Genomic DNA, 20,891 nt, shown 5'->3' with positions numbered 1-20,891 from the left:
TAAAAGACAGATAAATGCATCCCACGATAATCATTAAGCTATTATGTTTTGACCTACACTACACATGCTCTTTGTTTCTATGGCGACACTTCTTGCAGGTTTTTTTTTATCTTATAATGTTGTGAAAAAAGCTGATTATATAATGTTATGCAAGATAGCAGGCCTCTACAACAAAACAACAACAATCAATAGATGTGGTTGATGTGTGCTGCTCATATGACAGGATTTTTAAACCAAAAAGTTTCATTTACACCTCTTAAAAAATATATTTTGGAGTTCTGGCACGCAGAGCATCAAGAGCAGCACAGAAGGGAAAAACAGCAACAAGCCGACAGTGACTCATGTGGGCTGAAGGCTTTAGTGCATATGGTCCATATCAAAATTTATGAAACAGTTATTAAATTTCACCTTAAGACCCCGTGTCCACACAGCACCCTTTTTCTGAGCTTTAGCGTCTTTTGTCAGTTGATTCCAATGAGGACAGAGCGTATAAGGCCACTCTGAGCGCTTTGAGTTTAAAATCTCTGTCGGTGCAACCAATCAAATGGGGCGCCACTCATCACCCTGGTTACCACCAAATATGGAGCAGCAACTTGTTTTGGTTGTTTCTGTCTACCTAGAGCTGTACGATATGATGAACAAACAGTATCACAATAGAGACTGAAAAGCCCATTTTTAGGAGCAGATCTGCCGGACACTAAATGTTGCTGATAAGTGTTGTACTTTTATCGCCCTACGCGTTTGTAAGCTTGTTGTTAGCCTAATACGAAGTTAAAGTTATGGTTGCCATAGAAACAAAACCAGCATACAGCGTTTTTTTTTTCCTCCCTGCACAAGCGCTTCATCCTAGCGCCCGTCAGTTTCCTGTCATCGCTTTTCTGCCAGATAAAGGCGTTATGTGGACACAGGGCCTATGTGACAACGTATGTGCATGTATGTGTATTGTACAAAAAAAAAGTAAAATGCGGAAAAATCTTAATTGCGCCAGAATTGAGTCAACGATGCTTTTGTAGGGTTAAAACATCAAAGGCCAAATTCATACATGATGATGTGAAAAGTAGCACCCTTAAATTGTATAACCACTTGAAGAGGCTTTTTAAGATTAAAAAAGAAAAGGATTATAAGAGCAGGAAAACTTAATCTAAAAATCTCATGACTAGTCACACACCTGTAATGGAAGCCTTGAAAAGAGACGAAGTCGTTAAAAAGGTGTGAAAGTCATCATCTCATTGGTAGAAAAAAAACATAATATACATACAGTGTAATAATATTCTCATTTTGAACCCATGCAGAGCCAGTGTGCATGCATGTGTGTGTGTGTGTTTGAGCAAATGTGCTTATTGAAGCAAGTGGTCAGAAGTAAAACTACTGCATGTTAAAAATATGAATCTCTTGTGTATTTATCTTTTAGTAATTCAGTGTATTTGTTCCACCAAGGAGCCCCAAACACAGTAATGTTAGCCGGCCCGACTGCCCTAGATGTGGACAAAACATTAATGAGACATCTGTTTACAGCCTGTGTGTGAGCCTGTGTGTGTGTGTGTGTGTGTGTGTGTGTGTGTGTGTGTGTGTGTGTGTGTGTGTGTGTGTGTGTGTGTGTGTGTTTGCATGAGAGGCAAAGAAAGAGAAAGAGCGATTGTTCAGCCGTGTTGAGACACAACTGCTTAGCAATAAGGGCAAAGTGTAATGGGGTCAGTTACCTCATCCTGTAATTCCAGACTGTTCAACCATTCATTCAATTCATTAAACTGCCCATCAATTCCTCTGTTCTTCCCTCGATCCATCCATCCATTGTCACTCTGTCTTTCATTCATATACTTATCTATGTTAAACAGCTCATTTTCAAGTCAACGCTACGATTGCACATACATGCATATATGGAGGTAAGACACCTGTCCTGTCATGTGTATGGAGAAGGAAAAATCTAGATTTGAAGAATGCCATTCACTTAAGCCTTTTACTGTAATTTTAGATCTGCATCTAAGCTAACCACGCCGATTAGGAGCTGCTATAAATTCCCTCATGCCCACACACATTTCCAATGCACACTCACACAAATCATCAACCCTCCTCCCCTTGGGAGTGAAAAGAGAGAGCTTCCAGGGCCAGGAGTCTGAAAGGGAGAGTGACAGTGGTCTATCTGCTGTCTCCCATCTGGGCGTCAGTCTCTGGTTTCGCCCCGGGGGCTCAGATAAGCTCCGGACACAATAGGGACAGCTATTAAAATTCAAACTACCAGAGAGAGTCATGAAATAGTCATGACAGGTAAGGGAAATCTACACGCCCTAATGTGCCCCTTATTGTCATACATACAGCAAGAGAGATGCTCATGACTGTGTAAGCCAGCTGCATTCAATAAACACTAATAATTATAAGAATAATTTGTTATTATAATCATTTTTCAAGCAGATCTGTAAAGGAACCAAAATATATTTTGTATGAATTAGATTATATAAGAATGATCTTTAAATCCTTCATCACTCTTTTGCAATAGGAGTTTACAAACACTGAGGGGAGATTGCAGAGGAGAGTCGAGTATTGATCTGTGCAGTAGCATTTTGATTGAGCTGTAATGTGACTGGGTTCATGCCACCCATCCAAAAAGTTCCATCTGCTGCACCAGAGGATGCATATCCTTTAATATTCCTGACGTGAAACAATGTGCTTACATGGTATTAGGCACAATCGATTTTTCCGCAAGGCACTAATGTAAGGATAGTCATTTGGTGAAGGCTAATGTACAGTATAGAAACACTAAAGCCCTTGTACTATCAGTATAGAAGATGTACTACTATGTAGTAGAAGGACAAAAGGTTTGTTGGTAAGTCAATAATTTGTTAAGACCATAAGATTTTCAAAAATACTACAGGGCTGCACGGTGGTGCAGAGGTTAGCACTATAGCCTCACAGCTAGACAGTCGAATCCCGGTTTGGACGTAGGGAGCCTTTCTGTGTAGAGCTTGCATGTTCTCCCCGTGCATGCGTGGGTTCTCTCCAGGTACTCCGGCTTCCTCCCACAGTCCAAAGACATGCTTGTTAGGTTCATTGGTGAAATTGCCCGTAGGTGTTAAATGGGAGTGTGAAAGGTTGTCTGTCTCGATGTGTCCTGTGAAAGATTGGCGATCAGTCCAGGGTTTTCCCCGCCTCTCGCCCAATTACAGCCCCCCTGCTACCCTGAACAGGATAAGCGGTATAGATACTGGATGGATGGATATTATCCCAGGGATAATTTAAAGCGATATTAAACAGGAACATATCTCATATTTGAGAGGAATATTTTGAATATTTATTATAAAAATGGCTTGAACCATCACTCTCCAAATTACTTTAAATACTACTCAGAAAATTTGACTGCAGTGGTAAAGATTAAACTACCTAACAGTATAAAATGCAGTTAAAACTCACTCTGCAGTAGTAAATTAAGTTTTCACTCACAGGAGGCATTTCTCTGCAGAAGAAGTACTTCATGCACAACTTGATGATTGAACTACTGTTAATTTGTTGCATTGGAATTTTTTACCCTGAATTATCAGTTTGCATATTAGGCAGTGCATGATATTTGTGCTTTGATCCTGCTTTTTAGAAATATCCCCCTGGATAATTATACCGAGGCTTAGTATCTGCTTTCTTAATGCCAATGGGCAAGGCACAGAAGGATACTTTTTTAAAAACCCAGAAAATATAACTTTTTAAGTCGGAGCAACACAGTATCAATGTTCCTGTTCCTCGTTTCCGTTGCTGCCGGGATGTTATGGATTATTTTTCTCTACAGTTTGTGTAAAGTTTAGAGATAGCTTCTCTGTGCCCCCGAGCAAGGCAGGACTGGATCTGGTCCAAGACAGTTTATGTGCCCTTGAGAAGAAAATGCTGCCTGTCTGTGTTGGCAGCAGTGGTACCACCCTTGTGCTGCCCCACAGCGGGAGAAGAGAGAGCAGAGAGGTCAACTCAGGAAAAGAGCTGACATGGAGAGAAACAAGCCAGTTATAGCCCTGGACTCTGCATATTCAGCTAAAAAGCATCACAACGCCTGTCAACTCGCTATACATACTCTTGGCTCCAGCAGCCAGTTCAGATTCAGGACATTTCAGAGGACAAGAAGTGGATGTGGAGAAACGAGATATATGACAGCAACCTGGGACACTGAAGCATTGGAAGATGTCAGTTTCCAGCACTGTATGTTTGAGATATTCACTTATCTGAGGACAGACTTTCCAGGCAGGATGGAACCAAAGTAATGAGGTGCTGCTGTTGCATGATAGTAGAAAACTTGATCTGACATTTGACACTACTCCCGAACCAGAACACTCATTGTACATCACATGACTGCCAACTAAAATGAATGGTTTAAGATAGCAGAGAATTTTGCAACATTTTGAGAAATAAACAACAGTTGATTTAATTTGTAGCATAAATCAATATATTTAAGGAGAACATCTCAAATGATCTAAGAGTCATCTGGCAGAAAAAAAAGAAAAGAAAAGAGGAGAAAAAACAGCGTACTGTCAATCACTGATCCATCATAACAACAACATAAGCTCATGATCAAATAAGATCACATCTAAAAAGGAAACCTATAATCCCATAGTTGTAAAATGATTACTTGATTATTTTTCCAAATTAAGATTAGAGATTTGTCCAATTCATGGCTTTGATCTTAAAATTCCTTGTTGCATGAAGATTTCTAAGCATTGGACTGCTTTACATTCAGCTCCATATGTGGAATCTGCTAAAACATCCACATTAGTTTATACATTTTAGTCAAGTTTACTGAACACCGTGCTGTACACTATAGTAAAATGTACAGTCACACATGCAGACATACTGTACGCTGTTGTGAGTCAGCACCAGGCTCCACGGAACAGGCCAATAAAGTCTGGTTTTTGGCATCCGTCCCCTTAATTCAGTCAGGCATCTCTCGGGACAGCTGACTTCACTGCCGGCCATGTACATGACTCTGTGTGTGTGTGTGTGTGTGTGTGTGTGTGTGTGTGACAGTGTCTCTGACAAGCTGGGATTTAATGAAAGAAAATTTCCACAGCCTCAATAAAACACGTCTTTACAGTATAATACAATAATAAACAATACATTTAATGTGCTGCACAAAACATTAGTAACATTTTTATTAGTTATAACTGCAGCATTTTATCACTGCAAAATGTTCCAACACATAAATATCCCTCTCCAGCTCATCCTATGCTTGTTCTCTTGTAAGCGGTACATTTGTCAGGAGGGAAATCAATATGGTAAACTGGCTTTCCAGCTGATATTCATCACTATTGATGGAAAAGCGGTACAGGTTACGGATCATTTGTACTTTTAGGGCCAATTTCTCAAACAAAAATAAGACTCGTTTGAGAGTAGCAATGTATTTCACTGGACATCTAATGGATATAAGTTTTGTTTTGGACCAAGACCTTGTTTAATAACTGTCTGGGAAGCTAGCCCACATTGTACTTCTCTAGAGACGGTAATCAAACCCTGATATAAAAGCATCTGAGAAGTGATTGCACTTCAATACACGTCCAAGCAGAAATGTTCACAAGCCATTAGCATTTTTTCCTACACCTGCTCATCTTTTTGTACTATGCTACATTAAAACTTTGGCAAAGCTTTGCAACAAGGCAAATCATGTCGTAGGCGTATCTATTGTAACCTACTACTTTATCAACGGTTTCATTTTTTTATTAATACTTAACAGATTAAAGGGAAGCTACATGAACAAAAAACTATTTAATTTATTTAATTGTTCTTTTGGGGAAGTTTCATGACTTCCCTTTTTATTTTGAGACATCAAATCTGCAGTAATTTTAGCAAGTAAATGATGAGGAATGGAGGCCTTCTGGTTTGACGTAAGCTACTAAGCTAGGAGACTTAAATGTTACAGTACACCATTCTTAAAAGGTTATTTGTACTGATATTTTTTAGTTATTTTCAAGATGTAAAGAGGTATAAACAGTCTGTGCAATCGATCCTGTTTGGATACTTAAAGCTGAAATCTGCATTTCTTTCTAACTAATATACTCTAGGGTTTTTCCGATACCTACACCAGTATTGGTGATACCTTCATAAATGGTATCATACATAAATAAATGATCTTGTTTCGCCATAAATAAATCGTTTTTAGCCACTCCAAAATCAGAAACAGCAAGCTGAGCTCTGCTGGAGACACGGATATATTATGGTTGCCATTGGCAACTAATCTTATTGAGCAACAAAGAAGAATTGATTTCAGGTAGTTTATCAAATGACAATACAAAACAGGAAGAGTGCTAGGCTAGTCGAACATGTATCAGCGCAGTCACACACTCAGCATTAGCAAAATGTCAGCAATGCGTGTTTTCCCATCATGCATTTTTAAGGCCGCATTTCTTTTTAAATATCTTAAGTCAAGATCGTGAAAACTGGTAAAGAAACGCAAAAAAAAAAATGGTTTCATGTTTTGCTCTGATGGAAGCTAACATTAGCTCAGCCTGTTTTAGGTGAGTATTTCTTCAACGCACCACCACATACAACCCAAATATCACATCCATACAGGGCTAGTATGATACAGCTGTTAAAAAAATCATAACTATATGTTTGTTTATTTTACAGTAGGTTCAGACAGGTATTTGCCTATACTTTGGAGTTGGTATCAGGGAGGAGTGACTGGTTTAAGGACATCTAGAATATACTACACTTAAAATAGTTTCTTTATATCCACCCTGTCTATAGTGGACTGTAATCAAACACACACAGCACATATGTAGAATAAATGTGGTACAAGTTTGCTGGGTCATGCCTGACAACTTTGGTTACTTTGAGTTTAACTGCATGCCAAAGAAACAACAATACATACATAACATTATCTGCGTTGTCACCTTTGCTTTAGTTGGAACCTGCAGAATGTTATAGACTGATATAAGATCAGACATGTTAACATGTTTTTGTACATCCTGGCAATGCCAAGTGTAAATTCTTTTCATTTGGTTGGTGCTCATTTTGCGCTCAAACATGAGTGCAATATATCAAAGACACACATCAGCGGAACTGCTCCTTAAGACTTTAACACATTCCTTTCGCCGGTGAATCTTCTAAATATTGCATTAAGAGAGCGACTGCAGAGTGATTGACCACTGTGCCACAGTACTGCTTAAACCTGCCTCAAGGTCACTGCTACGACACTGCAGAAGCACACCTGTGTGAGTAGCGGTGTGTATCTGTGTGTGGTGTTGCTCCCTCGCAGAGCAAAATGGCTGTATATCATTTATAATCTGTCCTCTGAGAGCCGTCTCTCTCTCTTCTCCACTGCCTCCTATTTCACTCTCTCTTTTTCTACCTCTTCTATCCCTTTTAGGAAGTCACTAGGGGAGGAAAGGAGAGGGGAGGGAAAAGAGGAGAGAAGGAGAGGAGCAGGAGCAGAGGGTTTGCGGAGCAGGAGAAATTGTCCTTATTAAAGAGACCGCTGCTCCATGTGATAGATCCCTTGTGGGACAGAGATTAAATAGACTGCGTCAGAGGGGAACGCGCTTGCGGTGCTGTGACTGGAGGACGCGATAAGTATGATCATCGGGGAGGGAGGGATGAAGGGAGGAAAAGAAAGGGAGCAAGGAGGAGAAATGGGATGAGGGATAAACAGAGGAGAAGAAAGAAAGACAGGACAAGGAGAAACAGGGTTGAGATTAGAAGAGGAGAATGTGCAGAAAATGTCGGAGCAACCAGACTGTAATGTGGACTTTATTTCAAGAGAGGGATAAAAAAAGATTAGAAGGAAATCAGGCAGAGGCTGGGTGTGAATGAAGGAAAATGAGAAAGAAGCGAGATGAAATGGGAGAGCAGGAGAGGTGTTTTTCAACCCAACTCTGCAGTCGCAGAGAGGATCGAGGCAGAAGCAGAGGAGAAGATGGAGGTGGATGACAGATGCGTGGGGCAAATTGTTTCCTGAGTTATGTATAGAACTCATAAAGGCCTCGTCATGGGAGCAACGGAGAGAAATGTAGGAGGAATAGGAAGAGTGATAGTAGCACAGTCTTGATATTACAGAGGGAAACTACAATGTTTTATGTATGATACAAGATGGACATGAGGAGCTAACACCAGCATGGAAAATAAAGAGAAATAAAGTGTAAGTTTATTGATTTTTATACGTCTAACCTCGCAGGTAAAAATACGTTTTTCAACCATCTTTTATCTACTCATCGGTCTTCCTCCTGCTGCATTGTTTTGTTCTCTACTTTTTCAGCCAACCACACACACACACTTCCTTTATCTGTGTCCTTGACAACAAGGCAATGTCACAATTGAAAATGGATGCAAACATACACATCCCTGGTTACAGATCAATAGATTCATACAATGTGTGAGACACCATGATGGGTGCGTTACAGTGTTAAGACATTTGTGGTCTGTGTTTGAGTGTGTGTGGTATCAAATCGCAGTCTGATAAACAAGTCAAGTGTTCACCCTGTTGAGTGGACTGTTAACACAAGAACCATCAACAGCCTCCTCCCATGAGGAATCCAGGCAGTGTGTATGATATATCATGTGGACACAATCCACTACTGTCATTACTGCCACAAAAAGCAACACAGGAGCATTCCCCAGAGGAATCCTCAATAAACACAACTGTCCTAAATCAAATGATTGTCACCTTCATTGCTGCAAGCCAATTTTTCCACTTGTCAAAGCGTACTGTGCTCCGTAAAACTGAAGGTGATTCAACTTCATGCCAAAACATTTGTCTTGTTTTTGTTGCAGCCATCAATCAGACCAGTAGTGTCACTAATTATTAAATGTAATATAAATTAAAAAAACAGGTCCTCATGCATGTAAAATATTTTTTTTTTATTAAATAGTTAAGTGATACATTTATAAATGGTGTGCTACTTTTACAGCACAATTGCATTGTTACCAACTTAGTAAAAGTAGTGAGAATAGAAGGGAGAGACGATGAAGGTTATAGATGTAGAGCAGGTCTATTTAGGCTACGCTGTACACGGGCCCACTGGGATACTAGCATCCGACCAGCACACCAAAATAGAAATGGGAGCAGAGGAGAGAAAGAAAGGAGGAGAGGTAAGGTGTGGTGGGACAGAGGGATGGGAGATAGACAGGAAGAGAGAGAGTCAGGGCATGTGGAAGGGTTGATGAGCAGGAGGTATGAAGGGGACGGGAGGGAGAGGTATGGAGGGACATGTAGACATGTCGGGTTAAAGTTGGAGGACATATTTTCCTGTTCCCCATTTTAAAGTTTGCATTAAAAGGAATAGTTTGACATTAGAAAGATGTGTTTATGATAAATGTACAGTAGCTGCCGCTAACAGCCAGTTAGCTTAGCTTAGCATAAAGGCTGAAAATGGGTGAACAGCCAGACCGTGTTGGCAAGACAAAATATTAGTGCATCTCCAAAAATCTTTATACAATAATTCAACAGTTTTCCAGGTCATGGACATTAATTTCAGTGATTTGAACTTCTGTGAGAAATCCTGCTGTTTTTCTACTTTCTAAGAATTGTAACACCCACTAGCTTCAGCTGCTGTTGCTATGGAGAAGTGGTGAGCCAGTTGTGAATCAAACATGAGAATTAAATTGTTTTACTGTTTCAAAAGATCAAACCGATGAAAAACTGACCCAAAGTAAACTTACTTGAGTGGCAGTTATTTTATTTACATAAAATTTCCACCCACTTTTCCATTAGTGGTGCGAGGGCCATGAATGCCTGCTCCGTACAATGAAATGCAGCATTCATGTCATTGCATTATTCTTTACAGGTTTCTTACTTACAAAGTGTGTCTGGGGGTAAAAAAAGGTCGAACACAGTTGCTCAATGTTTGTACTGAACCTCATGTCCTTTCAAGTCTGGAAAACCAGCCAATGTCTATGCAGAAAATAAACAGGACATTTATTTTCATACCTCTTCCAGCCTGGCATTCTGCATCCCAGTTAATAAACTTTTGGATGAAGAAGTGGGTTGGAGAGAGGTGCCATTATTATTAACCCACTGGCAAGGACAACTATGTGCATTGTAGTCTGGATTCTAAATGTAACGTACACAATTTTATATATTAGCTTAAACTAACATAACAGTTTAGCTATAGTTGTGGTTTTGGTCATATGCATCTGATATGGACATAATCAAAAACTGCTGGTATAAATCTTTTGGTTGAGTTTGAAGGAATGTGTTGTTGAGGGAGATTTGGATTTTAGGCGGTGTTTGTGTGTTGCAGAAGTCAAATCAAGAAAACTAGAGCTCAAAGAGAGGTAGAGAGAAGATGACGGTATAAAGAAGACTTAAAGGACACATGTTCATTTTGTAATAGGAAAAATATGGGTATGATATCGAGGTATCTTTGTTTTTTTTAATTGCTTAGTGCCAGACTGGCTACAGTGTAAGTTATTAAAATAGAGATACTGCAGATTTTAACTCTTGGATTGCATTCTTATGGCCTATTAAAAAGTTCTGCTGTATTTATTCATACTGAGTGCTCTCTCTCTCTTCAGCATGCATGAGATAGCACACCCCTGTGTGCAAACTCATACTAATATGCAGCTCTGCAGACTGGGGTGGACTGGAAGTTATAAAAAGGGAGACTACAGCAGTTATATGGCTGACTTTTAGGGGTGCAGATGGTTTTTCTGCTTTGGGTGGTAAAACTATTAGGCAAACAAGAAGTTATTAGGTAAATAAAATGTGGCTGAACTTTGTAGAGATGCATATTTTAAAACACTCACTGCTTCATTTCCAATATTATGTTATTTTATAGAAACATGCAGTCATATCTTAATTGCCTAGAAAGCTTACCACTGTAGTTTTGTGAGCTGGAAAGGCTCCTTGTGTATAATGTATTTTCCACTCATATCTATATTTACTCCTTCTTTCCCGCACGGTCTCGCTAAGTACCCTCCTACCCTCCCTTTCTCACAACATCAAAGACTATCGATGCCCTGAGCACCTCTTCATCCTCCCAACCCTCGAGGTGCAGCTTTGCCCTGAGCACTCCCTCACAATTCTCTGCTCCCTACCCTAGAGCACCTGCCAATGTGCTGCAGTTGTCTACAATCTCAGCCGCTGACACTGTAACTATTTTCTCAAGACAACCAGTTGCACTGTGAGCAGCAACCGACCAACCACCTTTTCTCCTATCTCCAAGAAGCAGGTCATTCCAGGAGCAGTTTCCTGCTGTCCCTTCTCGGAAATTTAGCTGTAGTCTGACATCCCATCTGGCCCCTGAATGACTCATGCCATTCACCTGCTGGCTGCCTGAGAGAAACGCTAGCTCCTTCACCCCACAGTCACCTACAAGGCAACACACAGGTAACTACATCCTGGGTGAAGGTAGACAGCACAAAGCGGCAGGAAATTGGAGGGTAAGAAACAGTAGTTCTAGGTATGACGTTCCACCCTATCATCAACTTCTCATTTCATCATCTTCATGTTCATCATGATTTTTCAAGTTATTTCCCACAACTTTGATTTGAAAAAAAGAACAAAATAATGCTGGAAAAAATGTCTTTAAGTTTAATTTACCGTAAAATTTGGTGTTTAAGACGCACTTTTAGTACATTTTTTTTCATCCAAAAAGTTGGCTGCGTCCGGTGTGACCAATATACCAGTATAAAATGCGGAGGTATGTTATTGTGTTACTGTATTTTACCCAGACGACGGCGCTATTGGGTTATTAAGTGGTGACGTCACATCTCCACATTAAACTGTTTCTGGGTCCAAGCCGCTATAACGTCTCCTATTTAGAATATGCCGCAGTGCTGTTTTGTGTCGTCCTCGCTGTTTTCAGCAAGGAAAACTAACTTGAGTGTTGCTAACGCTTTGTCACGGACATGCACTGTCGCCATTGAAGCCGCCACCCTCACAACAATCAACGTTACCGTAGGCTGCCAGCTACCGCTAGCTACAGCACTGGTAGCTAGCAGCGATTGCAAACTCGACATGGCGAAAACAGGTGGTCGGCTGTACATTTGTGTGTGTTTTAAATGCGTTTTAAATAAAAACATATTGAAATAGTGTTGAAATATCTTTTTCTCTTATCGTTTTTATTCAAAATAGCTATAGAAAATATTTTTCCCTCTGGGATACCCCCCAAACAGACTGCGTCTTATATTCCAGATTTTTCGGTAGTTTGTTGATACTGTTCACAAAAAAGATATCTTTCCCCAGCTATCCTAACAGAACTTCATGTTTCATGTATTCTCCAACTATTAAGCTCAGAGTACCATATACGGTAAACCTTAGTCATACATAACTGTACTTTCCTATTAAAATAAGCCTCTCAAATGTCAGTATGCTGGGACTTTGAGTTTTACAGTTTTGTGTGCTGCAGCAACAGTGAAGCAGGAGCCTGATGCCGGCTGCGTCCAAATACATGTCGTCATGAGCGCAAATTCTTCCCTGGTTGAATTTCTATACTGACAGAGCAAATATGCATTTATGCTGCATGATAAGCTGAAGCCATTCATGAACTGTTAGTATCATGTGAACGGGCTGGTATAGGCGACAGTATGCAGGGCTAATAGGTCAAGTGTGCTCAGGGCCTCTTACCATCCAATGCAGGCCCCTGGGACACGTACACATTACACACAGCACACATGATGACAGCAAGCAATACAGAATACCTTCAAGGATAATTACCAAGATCATATTTCTTAGCTAACATATGTTCTGTGGAGCAACCACGCAGCCACAAGGGGATCCGGACAGTATAAACATAGAAGCACCTGGGATCGCTAATGCAAATAGCAACAGACACCATCACTCAGTTTCCACTTAGTGAATGTTCCAGTGACGGACGATAGTAATTCATTAAATTAACTAATAGTTGTAATAAGGGCTGATAGAGAAGGTGTAGAACTGTACAATTAATTTACCTTCTGAAAATGTTGGCTAACTATTACATGGAAGCATCTCATTTACAGAGAACTGCATTCTTGTAAATCCAATAAACAGTGGAATAATTAATGGCACACACACATTTGAGATTGTAGTGTTTGGAATAATCTAGCAGCCACTGGACTACATTTACATTCATTATGAATAGCTCCTTAGAGCCACGTTTTTTAATTTATTTTCATTTACTGATTAGTATTGTATTAAAGATTAGTGTACGACTGGAGATATTAACAAGGGGGGGACTTTAATTTTCCTCTGTGAACCAGAATAACATTACTCTTTGGGAGTCCAAAAACAAGAACACATTTGATATGAGAATTTTCAGTTGAATTTCAATGAGCTGATCATGCTATTGTGACCAAGTTTATAAGACTATAACATAAATGTGGTCTAATGTAATGTTTTTAAATAGAGAGGTGCACGTGTTTTCCCCTCAGTGTCAGTAATAGTGTTCCAAACACATGGTCAAGTGTTGCACTTGCACAAATCAAGTTACCAGAAACAGAAAAAAATGTCAGTAATCACATTTTTTCTATTTCTGTATCATAGTTTTATTTACTTCTAATTTAAGTTTTATTGAGTGTCTGCAGGCTTAATCCAGAGTAAGTGTTAAGAGTACTGAAAATATTTAATGTTTGTGGACCTAATTAGGATGCTCATGAGGAGGGGAACATTAAATTATAATTTGATGTCTGTTATGATAATTTTATTGCTCGTTGAAATTCAGTTTCGTTTCAGTATCGCTGTATCACTGCAGGCATTGTTTCACACTTACGTTGCAAATATGGTGACAAGCACTGCACCCCCTCCCCATCTGACTCAGTGTTCCTCAATGCTTTTATTCTGTGTCTTCCCGTTTTGATTTGCTCTGGTTTCATCTCTGTGACTTGCAAGTTTCTTTGAATTTATCTTGTTTACTTTGCCGTTGTCTAGCTACAGGTATTACCACCAGCTGACCCAGAAGCTGTGCTATTGGATGAGAAGACGGGGGAACACAATCTTCTGTGACAATCGGCCTATAAGGTTACAGGTTACCTCTGATGTCACACAGGTGACACTACATCAGGTAGAGTGGATAATTTCGACACTATAAATATTCAATGGACAGACGAAGGCATTAGAGAGGGCTGGTTTTGTATGCTTGCTGTACAGCAGCTGTGATGAAGCAAAATAAAATCCTACCTTAATGCAGTATGTGAATTAAAAAAAAAACGTCGGGGCCGTTTTAAAAATACATGTCTGTATAAATATTTGACTAACCTACAGAGGATATTATGACATAGCGTAGGCAAGTATGTAATGTAATGCATATGATGGGATTCAGGGGTTTCACTTGTGGTGCTTTAATGCAATTTTCACTTATCTTATTTATAACACTCAATAATTAAAAATATTGTTATAATTGATATTGATATAATCACACTGTGCTTCACCTGTTAGGCACTTCAGAAATGAGACATTTTTCTGGAAATGGATGCTGTTGCTTTTTTAATTTCACTCATTGCCAAATCTGCAGACGCTATAGCACAACCCACGTGGCCAATACCTCCACAGTGTTGCCCCAGAGACCAGATCCTTAATAAGGCTACGGCTGATTGGCTGACAGGATGGGAGAATGACATGAGCAGGTCGGGGGGGGGGGGGCTTGTGTGGGGGTGGGGGAGAGAGGAGGGGGGCTAAACTGTCCAGAGAGATTTCTATGCATACTAAACAGGTCTCACACTAGCTGGCTGTGAAGAATTTTCATTAGTCCCTTCAAACAGGACTCCCTCCCTTGTGTGCTGGTGTGATGCTGTGCTTACGTATTTCTCCAGGTGTTTTACAACGATTGTGCATGTTTTACATCAAATAGAGAAGGTGTACCAGGTGTTTCATGATCGATATTCAAACCGGGAGAGAATACATTCAAAATCTACCATCAATCTTCAAGATGAGATCCTTCACATGATACACAGCAGTCCACACACGTTCACACACACACCAACCCAAGCATATACACAGACAAGCACAGGGACTCACCTTCTGTGGGTGAGGTTTTCAGTCGTTTGCACAGTCCCTCTACGCCCCCGTAGTCCTCCTGGAGCTTGACCACCGCCTCTGTGCCACGCAGCTCCATGAGCGAGCGCAGCTCCATGACCGAGCAGCCGAAGCCTGCCGCATGGTTGCCCTCGTTTCTTTGGTTCTTGGCATAAAAATCGCTGTTGGACATGTCCCCCATGATGTCAGCTTGTCAAGTCAGTTAGATAAGTGTTTCTTATTGCTTATAGAACAATCAAAAAGCTTGCACAAGTGAGGGATGAGTTCAGTCTCATCCAAAAAATTCCAAAATAGGTATCAAGCAGGCAACAACAACCAAAAAAGGGAGAAAAAAAAGAATGCCACTTGTAGGTAAAGTAGGCAGACAGGTCGATTAAAAAGGGGGGAAAAATCCGAGGGAATCAATCGTTGAGCAGCTTCGCTGTTTCAGGAGAGACTGTCAGATATCAGTAGACCAAAAACCATCAAAGAGGAGAAACAGAAGAAGAGGAGAAAGAGCAGCAGAGAACAAGGAGAGGAGGGGATGACGAAACACAAGTGGGGAGCATCCAGGTGAGCGTTGGACAGCCCCAGTGGTCAGGTCCTGAGAAGGGCAATGATGGTGGTGTCAAGTCCTGTCGGTCTCAGGCTCACCACGGCTGCAGTCCAGACCCGCTCCATGTGTGGCATCCCATTGCTGCTATTCTGCTGTTGCCTCTGCTGCCTCTCTGTCTCTACATGGTGGTCTTCCCCATCACTGCTACAGAGAGAGAGATAGCGAGAGGGAGAGAGAGAGTGAGACAGAGAGAGAGAGAGAGAGAGATGAATTCAAAGAGGAGAGAAGGTGAGGGAGAAGGAGGGAGAGACACAGAAAGAGAGCACAAGAATGAGCGTTGCGTTCTCAGAGCAGGAGTGAATGCAGCGGTAGATGATGCACGGCTGAAGGACAACCTCTCCTAGCTGCTGCAGTAACTGTGGCTCTGCTGTCTCTATCTACTGCTGCTGCTGCTGCTAACCTCATTCTGAGGACACGCCGACTGACAGAGAAGAGAGAGAGAGAGAGAGAGAGAGAGAGAGAGAGAGGGAGATATGATACGAAAGAGAGGGAGGGCGGAGAGAAGAGGATGCTCCTTTCTGGTGCAGAGCGGAGTGGAGTTGTGCGCGGGCGGGAGGCTGGGGCTGCTCTGACGACAGAGCGGAGAGGCAGCACGTAACGCTGCGCTGTCACGGGGAGGATGGGCTGAGCTGCTGCTGCTCTCTCGCCGCTTGTTCTCTCTCTCATTCTACAGTGAGTGACCTCTCCTTTGCAGTCACTCTATCTCAGCGGTCCACTCCTCTCTGCCTGTTGTCTTGTAATGCCTTGCACTAATGATTTCACTTCATGTCTACTGCACTCTAATCTTAGAACTGCACTCGGCACAGAAAAGAGTCGACAGTGGTTTTGGTTTAACACTGCTAATGTAATGGATTAGACTATAAGTCTGTGACTAGTTCGCATCAGTTGCAAGCAAAATAGCATCATTACACATTTCTTGGGGTTTCTGGCTTCCCTACACTGTCCATGGCACTCGGCCCCAAGCACATTAGGTTCAATAGCAGATCACATATGCAGTATTATTAAAGAAAGGTTAGGTATGTCCCTGAATAGCTGGACACTGTAGTAGCTATTAGCTAGCCAGCTATTACTCAATAGTTTAGAGGTTTACGGCACTGAGGGTTAAGCAACTCAAGCAATACTTGATTTATTGACAGCAGAGGAAACATAGAGAACATTATGTTAACATTTCCCACAATGGACCCTCACACGAACATGTTATATCACAATACAATGCACAAATCGCTATTGATCCATCACCAATACTTTACATATGTGCACACACTGCCTCCCCTCCCCACAAGGTGATTCTAAATAAGAATAGGCACCTATTTTATAATTGAAAGTAAACATCCGGCTTACATCTGCCCTTCATCACTTCCCACCCACTCAGGGGGAAACCTGGAGTCAAAGAGCCACCGTATTAGGTCATGCTGACACTGCATTAAATCAACACCATGACATAAAGCACTGGCTGACTATACTGTCTCTCCATCATCTGTAATGCAAACTATTAATGCTACCGATAATTCCTCGACCAGGTCCCCTAAGGAGTCATAATGCAGCAGTAAAGCAGCAAAAAAGAAAACACAGTAGGCCACCTGGAGACTCTTCATTATTTAAGATATTCAGTTAACATCAGCAAAGTCAGCCAAAATGACTGCACTGATAGCACGGCTGGTCAAGAGTCATTAAACTAATTTCTTTGGAGGTCATGGGGGACCTCGGGGGATTCACCTTTGATTTACATCCCACACCATACTCCTATATGTAAAAGGCCTGTTATATACAGCAACGGAATCTACAAAATAAAATCTTTATGATAGTTTAAGGTCAATTATAGTTTTAAAAAAAGAGTAAGAATGTTATGCAACAACAGATTCACTGTGACTGCTGCTGTGATTTTTAATGCAATCTGTAACTTTTAAACTATTTAAACTATATTAAAATGTTTTCTCTTTTTGAAAGTATGCAGTGAAAATGTCAGAGTATGTTGTAATACCCTCCCTACAAAATAGAAGACACTTTGAAACTGTAACAGTTAGCACACTGTAGAACAAGTTAACATGTGGTAGAGCAAAATTCACTTTGTCTGTCCATTATCCTGTTTAACTTGAAATTTCCATCGAGTCCTATTTCCAGTTACATCGAGGTACTTAGCACCTAGATTCTTGATGCTGCTGGCATGCGCTGCTTAAAACGACCAGACTAACACAGTCAGCAAGGTGTCCAGTGGCAAATATGAAGCCCGATGATACAGTACAGATGGTACAGACACAATCGTGTGCTCAGGAACAGCACTGACCTTGTCGCGGCAGGGTGGTGAGGGACCCTGCCAACATGTGAATACACATCTGTAACTCCACAGGAACCAGGCCTGGCTGCTAATGAGCTCCAGCCTTTACTGAAGTGACAAAGTTAGACAGCGTTTGCAATGTCACCTGGAAAGGTGCGACCTAATGAACCTGCTAAACACGTCTGTAGAGCAGATTAAGGTGGAAAGCCATTTAGTGCTTTTATGCAAGTGATGTACTTTTGTACAGTTTCAAGTTACTTCTACTTTACTTGAATAATTCCATTCTATGCTACTTTATACTCCTACTCTGCTCTGGGATGGAGGCAAATATTTTACTAAAATATAATTAAGTACTAATCCAACTGCTGGATTTAAAGACAGCATTTCCAACTAAGGCCAATGGTCTGTTTTTTTTTGTTGTTTTTTTTACACCTACTGAACAGATTAATATAATAACCATTCATTAGATCAAAGACTTTACATATTCCAGCTTAGTTCGGTTAGGCTAGTTTCTCAATTAATTTAACAAAAAAGGACAGCACATGCCAAGACTACATCTTACTCTGTTTTTCTCCAACCTTTTATGCTGTCCCCCATCCCTGCCGAACAGGTCCAAATCAATGTTGGCGGTTCTCTTTGCATGCCAAAGAAGACATCTGTGCCTGCCAGATCCTCCAAAAAGGCTAAATGAAAGCAAACAAATGCTCTCCCAGGAAATTGTATGTGTATGTGTGCCTGAATTGATAATCAACTTTCTGGGTGAGTAGGGAAACTACATCAGAGGGGCACTGCTACCTTCATCAGTATTACTGGTATCCCTGTACTGTGCCTCAGAAGCAAGAGTAATGCTTGATTGTTATAGTACTAGCAACGTACGAGCAAAATATAAACCAGCAGGGCTCTGGGTCCTAAAAATAATGTATAGAAAACCCACTGCCTTGACACTTGAGGGTGAAGTAGATTAGGTTGTGTGACACAAAACACAGAAAGATGGTCCCCATACTGGCAAACATGTAATGCTGATGTCCACAAAGGATAAAATGAGATATATGCATAATTGGTCACCAAGACGCCTTGTATCGATCACCCTTATTCCAAACATAATCCTATCCACTGTAACCTCCATAATATAAAACTTGAGACAGGCTTATTGACTGAAATTAATTCCAAACAACTTTATCAGAGAAAGCAGCAACATTGGCACCAACACTCGACCACAAGCTGATAACCTTCTCTGTACTTCATTCTTCCATCTTTGCCAAAAATGCTCTTCCTTGAATGAAAAAAGAAGTGGATAAAAAGTCAGAATTTCACGATTAATTTAATGCAGAATCTTGATGCAGCTCCTTAGCAACATCTGTTCATTACCAGCCCTGTAAGGCTGCGTGTTTACAGCTTTATACGATCATGTAAGCGATGTAAAACAAGTCAGCTGCAGTGGTGGTGTTGTATTCTGCAGGCGTGCAGCTGCTTATCTTCATTTTACGATTAGCAGGCACAGGAGTGGGAGGGATTGAGATGTAGGAAGGAGGGAAATTAAAAGAGCATAGAGGAAGAGGTAAAATGTAAATAGCAAAAGATATAAGTTGAAAGATAGAGGGAAGTGGAGATGAAAGGCAGGGCTATAAGGATTTATACAGAATTATTAAGCCAAGAGGAGGATGAATAGACAGAGCAAGAGGCAGGGTAAGATAGAGGTGTGCACTGCTGGAGGCTGAGCTGTGTAACTTCAGAGCAAATGTTCTCCTTTGTATACAATGTAAACATACAAACACACACACACACACACACACACACACAAACCTACACTATCATGCATATGTGTTCACATGAAATTGATTTACTCTTCCCTCTAATGAGGGCCGCTGTATATGCAGCTATTGTTGGTGTTTTGTATCATTCACCGATAAAAATCAAGACGTTGACAGTGTGTCCAAATGGTTCATTCTCCCCGCTAAATAATTTGAACATCAAAGGTTCAGTTACTGTCTTCTTGAAGAGTGTTGGGGATGTGGAGCTCTTTACGAATTTTCAACATCTTGCAAAACTCCCATCATCATCACTCCCAAACCTGTCTTTGTACCTGTCTGACTGACTATCTTTCTTTATACTCTACAGATCTTTATTTTCATGCTGCACCTGTCTATCTGTAGCTGACTAAAACTTCCCTGCTGTGCTATTCCTTTGTCTGCCTCCCTGCCTACATGCCAGTCCATCTGCATTGTTGGCATACTCCCCATGGCTTGACGGTGAGTAATGAGTTACATATGATCAAACACTCAAGGAGGAAGTGGAGATTTAGCAAAAATTCCCCGCATTTTATATTAAGTGTGAGAACACATAATTGGACTTTATGAACTTGAACACCATATGGGATCCAACCATTCACTTAAAAATGTGAAGCTCCACAGACAGATACCAAGACCATCTGACCACCATACTGTACAGTGTCTGCCCTGTGAGGAAACTACTGAAGAAACACAAAGCTTAAAAAACAAAATGGGCTATTAAGTTAAAGCCAATGCAGCAACGCCAAACAGTTGTTTTGTTTACTAGAGCCAAACCAATATGGGTTTTTGATACCTGTAAAATTCGGTGTATAAGAGGCTTTTTAGACAATTTTTTTTTCATCTAAAAAGTGGGCTGCGTCCTATACACTGGTGCGACCAATATACTAGTTTAAAATGCAGAGAGAGGTATGTTATTGTGTTACGTTATACAGACGATGGTGCTATAACCTAGCTAAAGCCTCCTCACGGACATGCGCCGTCATGATCGCCCATGCAGCCGTCACCCTCACAACAATCAACATTACTGTAGGCAGAGCTCAACTACAGCACCGGTAACTAGCAGGATTGCAAACTCGACATGGCGAAAACAGATGGTAGGCCATAATTTGGGTGCGTTTTGAATGCGTTTCAAATGAAAATGAATTGAAATTGTGTTGGAATAACGTGTTTAAACGTTTTTGTTAATAAATAGCTATAGAAAACCTGATATTTCCAAAAACAGACTGCGTCTTATATTCTGGTGCGAGTTATACTCTGGATTTGAAGGTATATCATCTCTTATTTTAGAGGTATAAAATTCACAGATTACCAATACTA

At 40.8% G+C, this 20,891-nt stretch overlaps 1 protein-coding gene across 8 annotated transcripts in view; it reads right to left on the bottom strand.

The window, feature by feature from the left end:
• atp2b2 (ATPase plasma membrane Ca2+ transporting 2) overlaps window positions 1-20,891 on the bottom strand; it is an 87,300-nt gene that overhangs the window by 54,085 nt on the left and 12,324 nt on the right. For all 8 annotated transcript variants that reach the window (XM_069678716.1, XM_069678709.1, XM_069678710.1 and 5 more), the window contains exon 2: window positions 14,897-15,653. In XM_069678716.1, the coding sequence (XP_069534817.1) occupies window positions 14,897-15,095 (199 nt within the window). In that variant the 5' untranslated portion in view covers window positions 15,096-15,653. The remainder of the gene's footprint in view (window positions 1-14,896; window positions 15,654-20,891) is intronic.

Source organism: Semicossyphus pulcher, unplaced genomic scaffold (genome assembly GCF_022749685.1).
Source record: "Semicossyphus pulcher isolate SPU_LCO1_2020_fin unplaced genomic scaffold, fSemPul1.0.p SCAF_3, whole genome shotgun sequence".
In the NCBI taxonomy this organism is placed as follows: Eukaryota; Metazoa; Chordata; class Actinopteri; order Labriformes; family Labridae; genus Semicossyphus; species Semicossyphus pulcher.
This window is presented reverse-complemented; position numbering and strand designations above follow the sequence as displayed.